The 13,846-nt window shown below is 39.7% G+C and overlaps 1 protein-coding gene across 1 annotated transcript in view; it reads left to right on the forward strand.

The window, feature by feature from the left end:
* The first annotated feature begins 437 nt into the window (after nucleotides 1-437).
* LOC127102223 (disease resistance protein RPV1) overlaps nucleotides 438-13,846 on the forward strand; it is a 28,497-nt gene continuing 15,088 nt past the window's right edge. Inside the window, exon 1 of the mRNA XM_051039623.1 lies at nucleotides 438-886. Coding sequence (XP_050895580.1) covers nucleotides 438-886 — 449 coding nt within the window. The remainder of the gene's footprint in view (nucleotides 887-13,846) is intronic.

Raw genomic sequence — 13,846 nt, forward strand, 5'->3', positions numbered from 1 at the left:
TAAATGGAATCTCCTATCATCGTTGGTAGTTGATTATCCAAAACAAGAACTCTATGATTTTGATGTTTTTTATTTTTATATTATTTTATTATGAAGACTAGATGCAGTAGTAGATACCAAGAAAAGTTTAACAATGTTATTATATTGTAAATTAGACTTTTAAATTACATCATAATAACTATCGAAAAGAATAAGCTCGTGCACTCTCGTTTTCTTCTTCTTAAATAATGCGTTGAAATGGTCCAAATTGGTTGAACGCGTGTCTACTATTTAAAGTCAAGCAGAAAACAATATATATAGAAAATACATGGAAGTTTCAGCTATGATCAAGTCTTTATAAATAATTGTTCTTGCTAACGGAAAAAGGCACACACCAATAAAAACAAGATTCCGTTGTTGGGTACCAATAACTCTGCTATAGTGTTACTGCTGCTATTATGTCTCATCCAAACTATGATGTGTTTCTCAGCTTTAGAAGAGAGGACACTCGTGACAACTTCACGAGTCATCTTTATGCAGAGTTGTGTAGAAAAAGGATTGAAACGTTCATAGATGATAGACTGTGCAGGGGCGAAGAGATTTCCTCAGCACTGTGTAAGGCAATAGAAGAATCAGCGGTTTATGTGGTCATTTTGTCAGAACACTATGCTTCTTCCACTTGGTGCTTAGATGAACTCACAAAGATTCTCGAATGTAAGGATAGATATGGAAGGGAAGTGATACCTGTCTTCTACAAGGTGGATCCGTCAACTGTTAGACATCAGAGAAAGAGTTATGCAGACGATTTTGTTAAACATGATCTACGATTTAGCGACAAAGTGGATGCATGGAAGGTTGCTCTAACCCAAGTAGCTAATCTCTCTGGCTGGGATTCGCAAAAAATCAGGTCACTAATTTATTTACATGCGCTTACCATTATTATATATTAGATAATCCTAATTTGTGTCGTAAGATCTTAGATTAAAAATATAAAAATAAAAAATTTATTATATTTAAATTTAAAAAAAAATAAACACACAATTTTGAAAAGAAATCTTCTATTTTTAATTTTTTAAAATTATACTCTTAAGACACAAATTAGCCTTAATTTTACTAACTACTAACTTTTCTACAACTCATAGTTCATGAGGTTAATAAATTGATTCATGCCTAGATTGTTTGTAAGTGTTAGAGCAGAAGGTGAAGAAGATGAAGATGAAAGAAGAGAGACAAGAGAGAGAATAATAAACTTTCACTATTCTTACAAAACAGTTATAGCAAATGGTTATGCACATTCACTGTACACAATGCACACTCAATAAACTGCACACACAATTATTGACAGCTACACTTGTTTATATATACAAACAATAATTTCACGTAGGCAAAATGCTAACCTACACTAGGTAGGTTGAGCTTAAAGAAACTAATACTATTACTACTGAATATGAATTACTTATAACAGTATTCATTAATTCATATTCAGTTAGTCAAAACTAACAACACCAATTACATCCCTTAAGTGGAGAAATTAATCAGTCTTGATCGCTTTCGTCAGAACATCTGCCAGCTACTTCTGGGTGCTACAATGCATAATTTCTAGCACTTCATTATGAACATGGCTTCTCAAAAAATGGAACTTAGTCTCAATATGCTTGCTTCTCCCATGTAGCATTCGATTCTTGGAAAGATCGATGGCAAACTTGTTATCAATCATCAGCTTCAGAGACTTGATTACCTTGATCTTCAGATCCTGCAGTAAATTCAGAAGTCAAACAACTTGACATGCAACCACAACACCTACAATATATTCAACTTCACAGGTTGACAAGGCAACAACTGTTTCTTCTTGGAACACCAAGAAATAAGACCTCCTAGATACTTAGATAAATATCCAGAAGTACTTCTTTTGTCAACTCTGCCTCCACATCAAATAAGAATCTGAGTAACACATCAGCTCTGAATTAGCCTTTTCATCAGAAGGGAATAAAACTTCATATTACCCTTAATATACCTCAGAATCCTAACAACATCTTGGTAATGAGCAAATCAAATCTCTTCAGAAGTAGCCTTACAATTCAGCAAATCAAATCTCTTCAGAAGTTCAAGTTAATACTTCACTTGATGCAAAATAATATCCTTCTTAGAGTACAGAATCTCTATCTCTAGAAAATATGTCATATTTCCTAGATCAGTTATCACAAACTCATTCATCAACACCTTCTTGAACTTAGCTATCTCATGTTCACAAAACCCTGTTAGTAATATCTCATAAACATACATACATACTAGAATCATATTGCCTTCAGAAGTATCCTGAACATAGACATCATACTCCATGTCACACTTTCTAAATCCTTGAAGCTTGAAAAATGAATCAATTTTCAGATTCCAAGCTCTAGGAGCTTGTTTCAGTCCATACAACGCTTTATGTAACATGTACATCATCCCTTCCTGATTCTTTTTCATAAATACAGGAGGTTGTGACACGTATACCTCTTCTTGCAATGGACCGTTCAAAAATGAATATTTCGCATCCAGATGCATCGAAGGCTGTTAGATACCCAAAAGTGCTTATTTGAGCTATCAAATATGGTCATCTTTCACTCCGTTTCCTTGCTAAAGTGTTCGAAACAACCTTTGTTTTTGATGAATTGCAATACAATGATAAACGATCTTGGTACCTTTGATTTGTGTGTTAATGTGCAGGAATTAGGCATGAAATAATAGAAAATGAAGCCACAAGAAAGTTGGCAAAGGGACCAAAGAAATGATGCATTCATCAGCTTGCTCGCTAGGCGAGGGCTGTGGCGAAGGACTCGCTAGGCGAGCGTCCAGCGAGAACCCAGCGAAAAGCTCCAGTATTTTACAGTGGCAAACATCAACAAACTCGCTAGGCGAGTTGCCAGCGAGGTGTGTAGCGAACACGTCCAGACTTGGTGAAAAGCGCAGCCAACACTCACTCGCTAGGCAAGCCATTAGCGAGCTCCCAGCGAGCATTCTAGTAGCAAAACCTCTCAAGCTCACTGGAGTGAAGGTTGAAGCGTGACCTTCGCCTAGCGAAGGTTTTGTTCGCCCAGCGAACATGATAGTCTGGCAAAGGTTATTTCTCTGGGCGCAGGTGCCTCAAGTGCCTCATTTAGGGGCTCGCTAGGTGAGCCATTCTGCTCGCCTAGCGAGCATGACAGCTCAGTAGCAGCTCTATAAGTAGCAAGGGCTACTTTTTGGAGCCATACTTTTGCACCTCCATACTTTTGTACTTTTTAGATATTTTCCAGCATTGCTCTTGGGATCTTTTGTGACCTAGAAATCATTTCTCTTCATCTCTTAACAATCTTTCACAAAAAGAAGGTGGATTCCCATCCAATCTCGATTATTCGACTCGGATGTTGATCAACCTTCTTCCGAAACTTGTTGACCAAGCTACCATGAAAATGAGTAGCTAAGTCTTTCATTTTGTCAAGGTTAGATGTAGATGATCATTAGCTTTGTGTGTAAATGGGATGATCTTCATTTGTAAACTCTTTAATGGTGAATATATGGTGAAAACTTTGTTCTTATTCAAAACTCTTTGTGTTGGTTTATGATCGAGAGATGTTTACCAACTCTTAACCTAGGTTTTCATCCAATCTTGTTTATTAGCTAGAGATAGTAATGAATGATTTTGTTCACCATAAGGTTGAACCAAAAAGTTGTCATTTTGATAGATTGTGTTAGAGATAAACAATGGATCAAAATGGGAAAACTCACAATGGGTGCTAGAGATAAACACATTGGGAGGACTTTGTGAAATAGTTTATCATCTAGAGGAGTTTATAAGTTTTGTTGATTGAACATATACATGCAAAGTGATCGTCGAACCCTATCTTTGGCAATATTTCTCAAATATTAAAACCAAAACTTTTACCGCATTTTATTACACTTTTATTCAAGATATCGTGACAAATACCAAAACCCCATTGTTACCTTAAGCTAAGAATTAAAACAACTGTCGAAAGGCGGTGATATCTCACAATCCCTGTGGAGACGATAACAAAAATCCGACACTTAAAATTACATTCAACAAAATGGCGCCGTTGCCGGGGATTGTGAATTGATATTACGAGCATCGCAATGGTTGCTTAATTTTTAGCTTTCGAATTTTTGACTTGTGCTTGTAATTTGTTTGGTTTAGTGTGCAGCTTACGTTTTATGCGAGGACAGATCCCTGTGGACGAACTTCTTTTTGATCCCGAGATCGAGAGAACCGCAAGGAGGCTTAATAGCAAAACGAGACGAAGGAGGCAACAGGCTAGACAGCGACAAGAACAAGGAGAAAGTTCTTCTACCACACATCCACCACCGTTCATACCAATCATGGAACCACCACCACCGCCCATTTCCACTCCATGTGTAAACAGTCCAAGGAACACTGCTCAGTTTGCCAACCACACGGGAAGGCAAGCCGAGATGAAAACGGGAACTCTCAATTTATTATATGGAAGTCCATTCACCGGAATGGACCATGAAGATCCCTTTGCTTTTCTTACAAAATTTTATGAGATAGCATTGGCGGCCGGAGTGGATCAAGCTCAGGAGCTACCGTTGCTCAGAAGATTATTTCCCCACGCTTTGCTCGGCAAAGCAAAAGATTGGTACTTAGATCAAACACCAGCCGTCATGACAGATTGGAACGTGTTGGAAGAGAAGTTCATCGAAAGATTCTTCTCCCATAACCGGTTCATGGAATCCAAGACGGCCATCTCAGTGTTTTCACAAGGAATCAATGAATCATTAAATGAGGCGTGGGAAAGATTCAAATCCATGCTTCGGAAGTGTAAAGGGCATGGATTTGATGAATTGACTCAAATCCATATTTTCAAAAATGGACTTCAACCAAATTGCAAGACGTTGTTGGATGCTACCTCGGGTGGGTCTTTATTGTCTAAAAGCGCAGAAGAAGCTACAAATATTATAAATCGTATGGCTCTAAATGATCTTCAGAGTCAAAGTAGAGGCAACTCTGTGAAGAAGCCGGGAGTGCTTGAACTTGGGACGAACGATGCCATCCTTGCCCAAAACAAACTCATCTCACAACAAGTGGAACTCTTAACGCAGCAAATAAAAGAGTTGAGAGAACCTTCTAAAGCTAAACAAATAGCTTGTTGTGAGCTTTGCAAAGGTGAGCATGACACCGGATTATGTCCACCTCCCGGGTTCGAAGAAGTAAACTACATGGAAAACCAATGGGACTACCAACCGAGACAACAACAACAACAACCTTATCAACCACACCCTCAAAATCAACAACAACATTTCCAAGGGAATCAAGGGTTCCAACCTAGGAGTAACTATTACCATAACCAAGGTTATGGAGGTAGTTCTTCTAGCCGTCAAAACCCTCCCCAAAATCCTTATCAACCTCAACAACCGCCGGTCGTAACTTCTAAGTTGGAAGAGACATTGACACAATTCATGAAAATGTCAATGGCTAATCAAAATAGCAACGACGCGGCTATAAAAAATCTCGAGACTCAAGTTGGGCAACTTGCTAAGCAACTCGCAGAACAATAAACCGGTCCTTCCTTTTCGGGAAACACACAAACAAATCCTAAGGAACATTGTAAAGCGATCATGACGAGAAGTGGGAGGGAGTTGATAAGTGAGAATAAAAAAAGAGATGAGAGAGAACAAAGAGAGGAAAAGGAAGAAAATGAGGAGGAAATATTGGAAGAAAATATTGATGGTGAAGTGGGGGAGTGGAGTGAGGAGGAAGAAGTTGAAAAGAACGAAAAGAATGGTGAAGTTGAAAAGAAAGAAGGTGTGGAAATTGAGAAAAATACAAGTGGTGAAGTAATAGGGGAGGAAGTGAAAAAGAAAAGAGCGAGAAGTTCTAGAGTTGCTAAGGGAAAGGAGGTAGTGAGCGCTACTCCAATCCAAAACCTTCCTTATCCTCATGCTCCGTCCAAAAGGGAGAATGAACGGCATTACGCCCGGTTCATGGATATTTTTAAACAACTACAAATCAACATTCCGTTTGCCGAAGCCTTGGAGCAAATTCCCAAGTATGCCAAATTCATGAAGGACATACTTACAAAAAAGCGGAGGTATACGGAACCGGAGACCATTGTCCTTGATGCGAGCTGTAGTGCAATTATTCAAAGGACGCTTCCGAAAAAAGAGGTTGATCCGGGAAGAGTTACTTTGCCGGTTAAAATTGGTGATATCTATGTCGGGAAAGGACTAATTGACTTGGGGTCAAGCATTAATCTTATACCTTTGTCTATTATAAAGAGGCTTGGCAACATTGAAATTAAGTCCATCCGAATGACGTTGCAATTGGCAGATAAGTCGACTACCCATCCTCATGGCGTAGCCCAAGATGTTTTGGTTAAAGTCGACAAATTCTTTTTCCCGGTCGATTTTATTGTTATTGATATGGAAGAAGATGATGATGCTCCGCTCATCCTGGGCCGACCGTTCATGAAAACCGCGCGAATGATGATAGACGTTGATGACGGTTTGATGAAGGTGAGAGTCCAAAATGAGGAATTTACATTCGATCTATTCGAAGCAATGAAGCATTCAAAAGATAGAAATGATATCTTTCGCATCGATGTGATCGAAGAGGCAATTTTGGAGGTTTCTAAGCATATTCATGAGATATCTCCTATGGAGTTAGCTCTTGACGACTCATTGGAAGTTTTCACAGCTGAAGAAGAGCAAGCTCTGGAGGAATGCTTAAGGGAACTTGATGGTTTAGACGAACTACAACCGTGGGAAGTTGAGGAGGAAGACTTGAAGAAGGAGGTTAATGACGAAAAAGCGCCTATTGAATTGAAAATATTACCTTCTAATTTGAAGTATGTATTCCAAGATGAGACCGAAGCAAAGTCGGTCATCATAAGCAACCTTTTGTCAAATGATGAAGAAGCCCGCTTGATCAATGTGCTAAAAAAAATCAAGAAGCCATGGGTTGGACTCTTTCCGATCTAAAAGGAATTAGCCCTTCCTATTACATGCACAAGATCTTGATGGAAGAGGATTTTAAGCCGGTAGCTCAACCACAACGCCGCTTAAATCCTACCATGAAGGAGGTTGTAAGAAAAGAAGTTGTAAAGTTGTTAGATGCGGGAATGATTTACCCGATTTCGGATAGTCCATGGGTTAGTCCCGTGCATGTTGTTCCGAAGAAAGGTGGAATTACCGTGATCCGCAATGACAAGGATGAGTTGATCCCTACTAAAGTTGCAACGGGGTGGCCAATGTGTATTGATTATAGGCGGTTGAATACCGCAACTCGAAAAGATCATTTTCCACTCCCGTTCATGGATCAAATGCTCGAAAGACTCTCGGGGCAACAATACTATTGTTTCTTGGATGGCTATTCCGGGTATAACCAAATTGCGGTTGACCCGGCCGATCATGAAAAGACGGCTTTCACATGTCCGTTTGGAGTTTTCGCATACCGAAAAATGCCCTTTGGGTTGTGCAATGCACCGGCGACTTTCCAAAGATGTGTGCAAGCCATTTTTGCCGACCTTATTGAGAAAACAATGGAAGTCTTCATGGATGACTTCTCGGTATTTGGTGGGTCCTTTAGTCTATGCTTGGCAAACTTGAAAACGGTGCTTGAAAGATGTGTGAAGACCAATCTTGTGCTTAATTGGGAGAAGTGTCACTTCATGGTGACCGAGGGGATAGTGCTTGGCCATAAAGTCTCTTCAAGAGGGCTTGAAGTTGATCGTGCTAAGGTTGAAGTGATTGAAAAGTTACCTCCTCCGGTGAATGTGAAGGGAATCCGAAGCTTTTTGGGGCACGTCGGGTTCTATCGGCACTTTATCAAAGACTTCTCAAAGGTGGCTAGGCCTTTGAGTAATTTGCTAGCTAAGGACCAGGTATTTCTCTTAACCGATGAATGTTTGCAAGCTTTTGAAACTTTGAAAGAAAAATTGGTTACCGCTCCAATTATAGTCGCTCCAAATTGGAATTTAAATTTTGAGCTAATGTGTGATGCAAGCGACTATGCAATCGGAGCGGTACTAGGCCAAAGAAAAGAGAAAAAATTTCATGCGATACATTACGCAAGTAAAGTTCTTAATGAGGCTCAAATTAATTATGCCACCACTGAAAAAGAATTACTTGCGATAGTGTATGCGCTTGAAAAGTTTAGGTCTTATCTTATAGGGTCTAAAGTCGTAGTGTATACCGACCACTCGGCGATTAAATATTTGCTCACCAAACCGGATTCGAAGCAAAGGCTCATCCGTTGGATCCTCTTGTTGCAAGAATTTGATGTTGAAATCAAAGACAAGAAAGGATCGGAAAATTTGGTGGCGGATCATTTATCCCGCTTAGTTAATATGGAGGTTACCGCGCCAGAGAAGGAAATCCGGGAAGAATTTCCTGATGAAAAACTGTTCAAAGTTCAAGTTAGGCCGTGGTTTGCAGACTTTGCGAACCACAAGGCTAGTGGTTTTGTGCCTCCCGACCTAACTTCGAACCAAAAAAGGAAGTTTCTTTCGGATGCCAAGTATTACGTATGGGATGACCCGTACTTGTTTAAGTTGGGTAGTGATAACCTTTTAAGGAGATGCGTTACTGGCAATGAAGCGCAGAGCATCCTTTTGCATTGTCACAACTCGCCTTACGGCGGACACTATAATGGGGTGAGAACGGCCACTAAAATCCTTCAGTCAGGATTTTATTGGCCCACTATTTTCAAAGACGCACATACCCATGCGCAAAGTTGTGATAGTTGCCAGAGAAGCGGTGGGATTGGTAAGAGAGACGAGATGCCTCTCCAAAACATCCAAGAGGTCGAAGTATTTGATTGTTGGGGTATCGATTTTGTAGGACCATTCCCACCCTCTTATGGTAACGAGTATATTCTTGTCGCAGTTGATTACGTTTCTAAGTGGGTTGAGGCGATTGCCTCACCTCGTGCGGATACGAAAACGGTAATAAATTTTTTGAAGAAAAACATATTTTCCCGTTTCGGAACCCCCCGAGTGTTGATAAGTGACGGAGGGTCACACTTTTGTAATGCACTGTTGGAAAGCATTTTAAAACATTACGGTGTATCACACAGAGTGGCAACTCCGTATCACCCACAGGCTAATGGGCAAGCTGAGGTCTCTAATCGTGAGATTAAGAGAATCCTCGAAAAAACTTGTTTAAAATTCGAAAAAAGAGTGGTCACAAAAATTGGATGAAGCGTTATGGGCATACCATACCGCCTTTAAAGCTCCAATTAGCCTAACTCCTTTTCAATTGGTGTTTGGTAAAACTTTCCATTTGCCGGTCGAATTGGAGCACAAAGCCTTGTGGGCTCTGAAATTTTTAAATTTTGAAAATGATTTGGCCGGTGAGAAAAGGAAGGTGCAACTGCTTGAGTTGGAAGAGATGCGCAATGCCGCATATCACTCAAGTTGGTTGTACAAAGAGAAGGTAAAAAAATACCATGACAAAAAGCTCCGAAAAAAAGAATTTGTGCCCGGACAGTTGGTCCTCTTGTTCAATTCCAGGTTGAAGTTATTCCCCAGAAAGTTGAAATCAAAATGGTCCGGGCCATTTCGTGTCAAAGAAGTTAAGGAATACGGAGCTATTGTCATTGAGGACATGGAAAAGAAGGACAGTTGGACCGTTAATGGCCAACGTTTGAAGGTTTATCTTGGCGGTCATGTGGATCGCGAGACCTGTGCTATTCCTTTGGATGCTCCTCTGTGAGCATCGCACCGTCGAGCTTATCCGACGTTAAACAAGCGCTTGTTGGGAGGCACCCCAACATTGTAAGTATTTACTGTTTTTCTGTTGTGACGTATTGGGATTCCAATTGTTAACACTTGCTGAAATGTACCAGGAATGCTATTTTTGAAAAAGCAAATGCTGTCATGCTCGCTAGATCCTCGCTAGGCGAGGCAGTAGCGAGCAGATTCGCTAGCTGCTCGCTAGGCGAGGCAGCAGCGAGCGCTGCGGGGCAGCACTAATTTAATTCTCAGCAGGCCACTCATTTTGGGCTCAAACACAATTTCCCTTTTACAACTCTGCTGAAGCACTCTCACGAACACTCACAAGCACTCTCACTTTTCATCTCTCTCACAAACACTCTAAACCCTAACATTGCATACCAACCTCCACTGCACTTCAAATTCAATCAATCTATTTTGCTAAGGTTTGCCCTAATTCCATTTCTTTATGTTTGAACTTTATACATTTCTGATTTGCATGTCATTTAGGGTGAATTTGGGGGAATGGGTATTTTAGGTTGTGCATGTGGGAAACTTTAGGTTTTGCATGTGGGTTTCGAAGTACATGTATCCTAGAATGATTCTTTTCTTGATATATCATTTTGCAAACCGAAGAATGCACGAGGTAGTTCAGCTGCTGAGGTTACCGTGGCTTCTGATGGTCCTGGTACTTCTACTCTAGGATCCGATCCTTTCCAGCAGGCTGTCTGCACCTACAACTGGGATTGGATGGCGGCAACTCAGCGTGCCATGCTCGATATGCACGATTCTATGCAGATGTTACAGCTGCAGGCACGTGACCCCTCCGGTGATCACTCATTGATGACGCGTGAGAAGTTTCTGCAAAACGCTAGCTGGCCTGTGGACAGGCCTGTGTTTGGAGAGGGGGCGGGTGCTGGTGCTTCTTCTGGTGCTACTGATGGAGATGATGATGATGATGATGATGAGGCTACCAGTTCTGAAGCCGGTAGTGATGAGGGTTCTAAGTCCTTGGAGGGCTAAGTTATTTTATTTTTCATATTATGTTTTATTTCTATTGTATTTTCAGAATTGTGTATTTTAATTTTGGCTATGTACTTTTGGGGTGTTTTGTCCCCCATGAACAAATTTAAATTTTGAAGTAATGTTATTATTTATGTTTTAAATTTCATCTGTTTTAATAAATTTTTGGTTGGTTGAGTGTTAAACCTTCTAGATTGGTTGCTCCTCAAAGAAGTATCAAATGAAGGTGCATCCGAGCTTGGATGGCAATGATAAAAATAAACAAGTAAACAATGCTAAGGTACATGGTTACCTCCGGCTAGAATTTTAGAATGCACTAAGAACTTTACTCTTTTTTGTAATTGAGTATTGTCTTTTTGCAACATAATTGAATGAATGTTTCATCTAGGACTTAAAACCACAAATTGTGAGGAAACCTCCATTTTACACTTAAATGTTGGATTCTAATAAGCTTTGTTGATTCATGCTTTGTCTTTTATTATTGTGAATATGTGGAAGCAATTAGAAATGACCAAGGCACTTGTTTTCTATCGAGCACAACCAGTTCCAAATACAACTTACCTGTGAGCAGAGAGAGTATTCGTTAACCCCTTTGAGCTTAAACAGTTGAATCTCAGCTTGTAATAAAGCGAGATTTCAAAAATCTTTTTCTTGAAACCCGGAAAATTTTGATAATTGTTCTTTTGCCGTAAAAAGTCAAAAGCCTTCACTTAGGGTGAGTAAGAAATAAGTTGGGGAGAACGAAAATGAGAATCGGTAAGTGCCACAACTCTTGAAAAACCGAGCAAGCATATAAAAAAAAATTATTAGAAATGAGAAACATCTGTTTTGTAAATATGATGTGAAAGAAAAGAAAAAAATAGAGAAAATAAAAATGAATGTTTGCTTGGAAGAAAAATAGTGAAAAACAAAAATTGAGTTGTGAAATAAGAGTTGTGAAGGTTTCAAATGAGAAATAAATGGAACGAAGTTGAGATGTGTGAATAATCTACAGTGAATGTCTCTTTTGCATCGGCAATTTCGTTTTCAATGGCCTTAGAAATGACCCTTGTTTGTTAACCTAACCAAGCTTCAACCGAAAAGCCCTTAGTGATCTTCGTGCTTCCACATTACCATTTATAATTGTTAGACATTGTATGAATTGAATTGATTTCTTCATTGTTTGTTAGAGAGTGAGATTATTCCCGCGGTTGCAAACGCGTAATTTCTTCAATCCTTATTCGAAGAGGAGAGATAGGGTGATTCATTCAAGATAATATTGTTGTAGATAGATACATATTTCGCATTGCTACTAAGTCTTAGTTCTTGTGTATTATTTTATTCTAACCGTTGGAAATTTGTATCTGCTGATTCGCTTGTGTTTGAGCCGTTTTATCCGATTTTGGAGAAACCTTTTTCTTAATGCAAATCCTCTTGTCCTTCAAGAGGCATACTTTGCTTGAGGACAAGCAAGAATCTAGTTGGGGAGAGTTGTTAGATACCCAAAAGTGCTTATTTGAGCTATCAAATATGGTCATCTTTCACTCCGTTTCCTTGCTAAAGTGTTCGAAACAACCTTTGTTTTTGATGAATTGCAATACAATGATAAACGATCTTGGTACCTTTGATTTGTGTGTTATTGTGCAGGAATTAGGCATGAAATAATAGAAAATGAAGCCACAAGAAAGTTGGCAAAGGGACCAAAGAAATGATGCATTCATCAGCTTGCTCGCTAGGCGAGGGCTGTGGCGAAGGACTCGCTAGGCGAGCGCCCAGTGAGAACCCAGCGAAAAGCTCCAGTATTTTACAGTGGCAAACATCAACAAACTCGCTAGGCGAGCTGCCAGCGAGGTGTGTAGCGAACACGTCCAGACTTGGTGAAAAGCGCAGCCAGCACTCACTCGCTAGGCGAGCCATTAGCGAGCTCCTAGCGAGCATTCCAGTAGCAAAACCTCTCAAGCTCGCTGGAGCGAAGGTTGAAGCGTGACCTTCGCCTAGCGAAGGTTTTGTTCGCCCAGCGAACATGACAGTCTGGCAAAGGTTATTTCCCTGGGCGCAGGTGCCTCAAGTGCCTCATTTAGGGGCTCGCTAGGCGAGCCATTCTGCTCGCCTAGCGAGCATGACAGCTCAGTAGCAGCTCTATAAGTAGCAAGGGCTACTTTTTGGAGCCATACTTTTGCACCTCCATACTTTTGTACTTTTTAGATATTTTCCAGCATTGCTCTTGGGATCTTTTGTGACCTAGAAATCATTTCTCTTCATCTCTTAACAATCTTTCACAAAAAGAAGGTGGATTCCCATCCAATCTCGATTATTCGACTCGGATGTTGATCAACCTTCTTCCGAAACTTGTTGACCAAGCTACCATGAAAATGAGTAGCTAAGTCCTTCATTTTGTCAAGGTTAGATGTAGATGATCATTAGCTTTGTGTGTAAATGGGATGATCTTCATTTGTAAACTCTTTAATGGTGAATATATGGTGAAAACTTTGTTCTTACTCAAAACTCTTTGTGTTGGTTTATGATCGAGATATGTTTACCAACTCTTAACCTAGGTTTTCATCCAATCTTGTTTATTAGCTAGAGATAGTAATGAATGATTTTGTTCACCATAAGGTTGAACCAAAAAGTTGTCATTTTGATAGATTGTGTTAGAGATAAACAATGGATCAAAATGGGAAAACTCACAATGTGTGTTAGAGATAAACACATTGGGAGGACTTTGTGAAATAGTTTATCATCTAGAGGAGTTTATAAGTTTTGTTGATCGAACATAAACATGCAAAGTGATCGTCGAACCCTAACTTTGGCAATATTTCTCAAATATTAAAACCAAAACTTTTACCGTATTTTATTACACTTTTATGCAAGATACCGTGACAAATACCAAAACCCCATTGTTACCTTAACTAAGAATTAAAACAACTGTCGAAAAGCGGTGATATCTCACAATCCCTGTGGAGACGATAACAAAAACCCGACATTTAAAATTACATTCAACAAAGGCCAATTCTTGTTAGCAATTATCGCAATCATCAGTCTGATTGTCTCATGTCTCGCTACAGGAGTAAACACCTCAAAGTAGTCTAACTCAGGTTTTTGTAGAAAACCTCTTGCCACTAACCTTACTTTGTGTTTTCCAATTGATCCATTTGGCT

This window comes from Lathyrus oleraceus, chromosome 7, assembly GCF_024323335.1.
Source record: "Lathyrus oleraceus cultivar Zhongwan6 chromosome 7, CAAS_Psat_ZW6_1.0, whole genome shotgun sequence".
Lineage (NCBI taxonomy): Eukaryota > Viridiplantae > Streptophyta > Magnoliopsida > Fabales > Fabaceae > Lathyrus > Lathyrus oleraceus.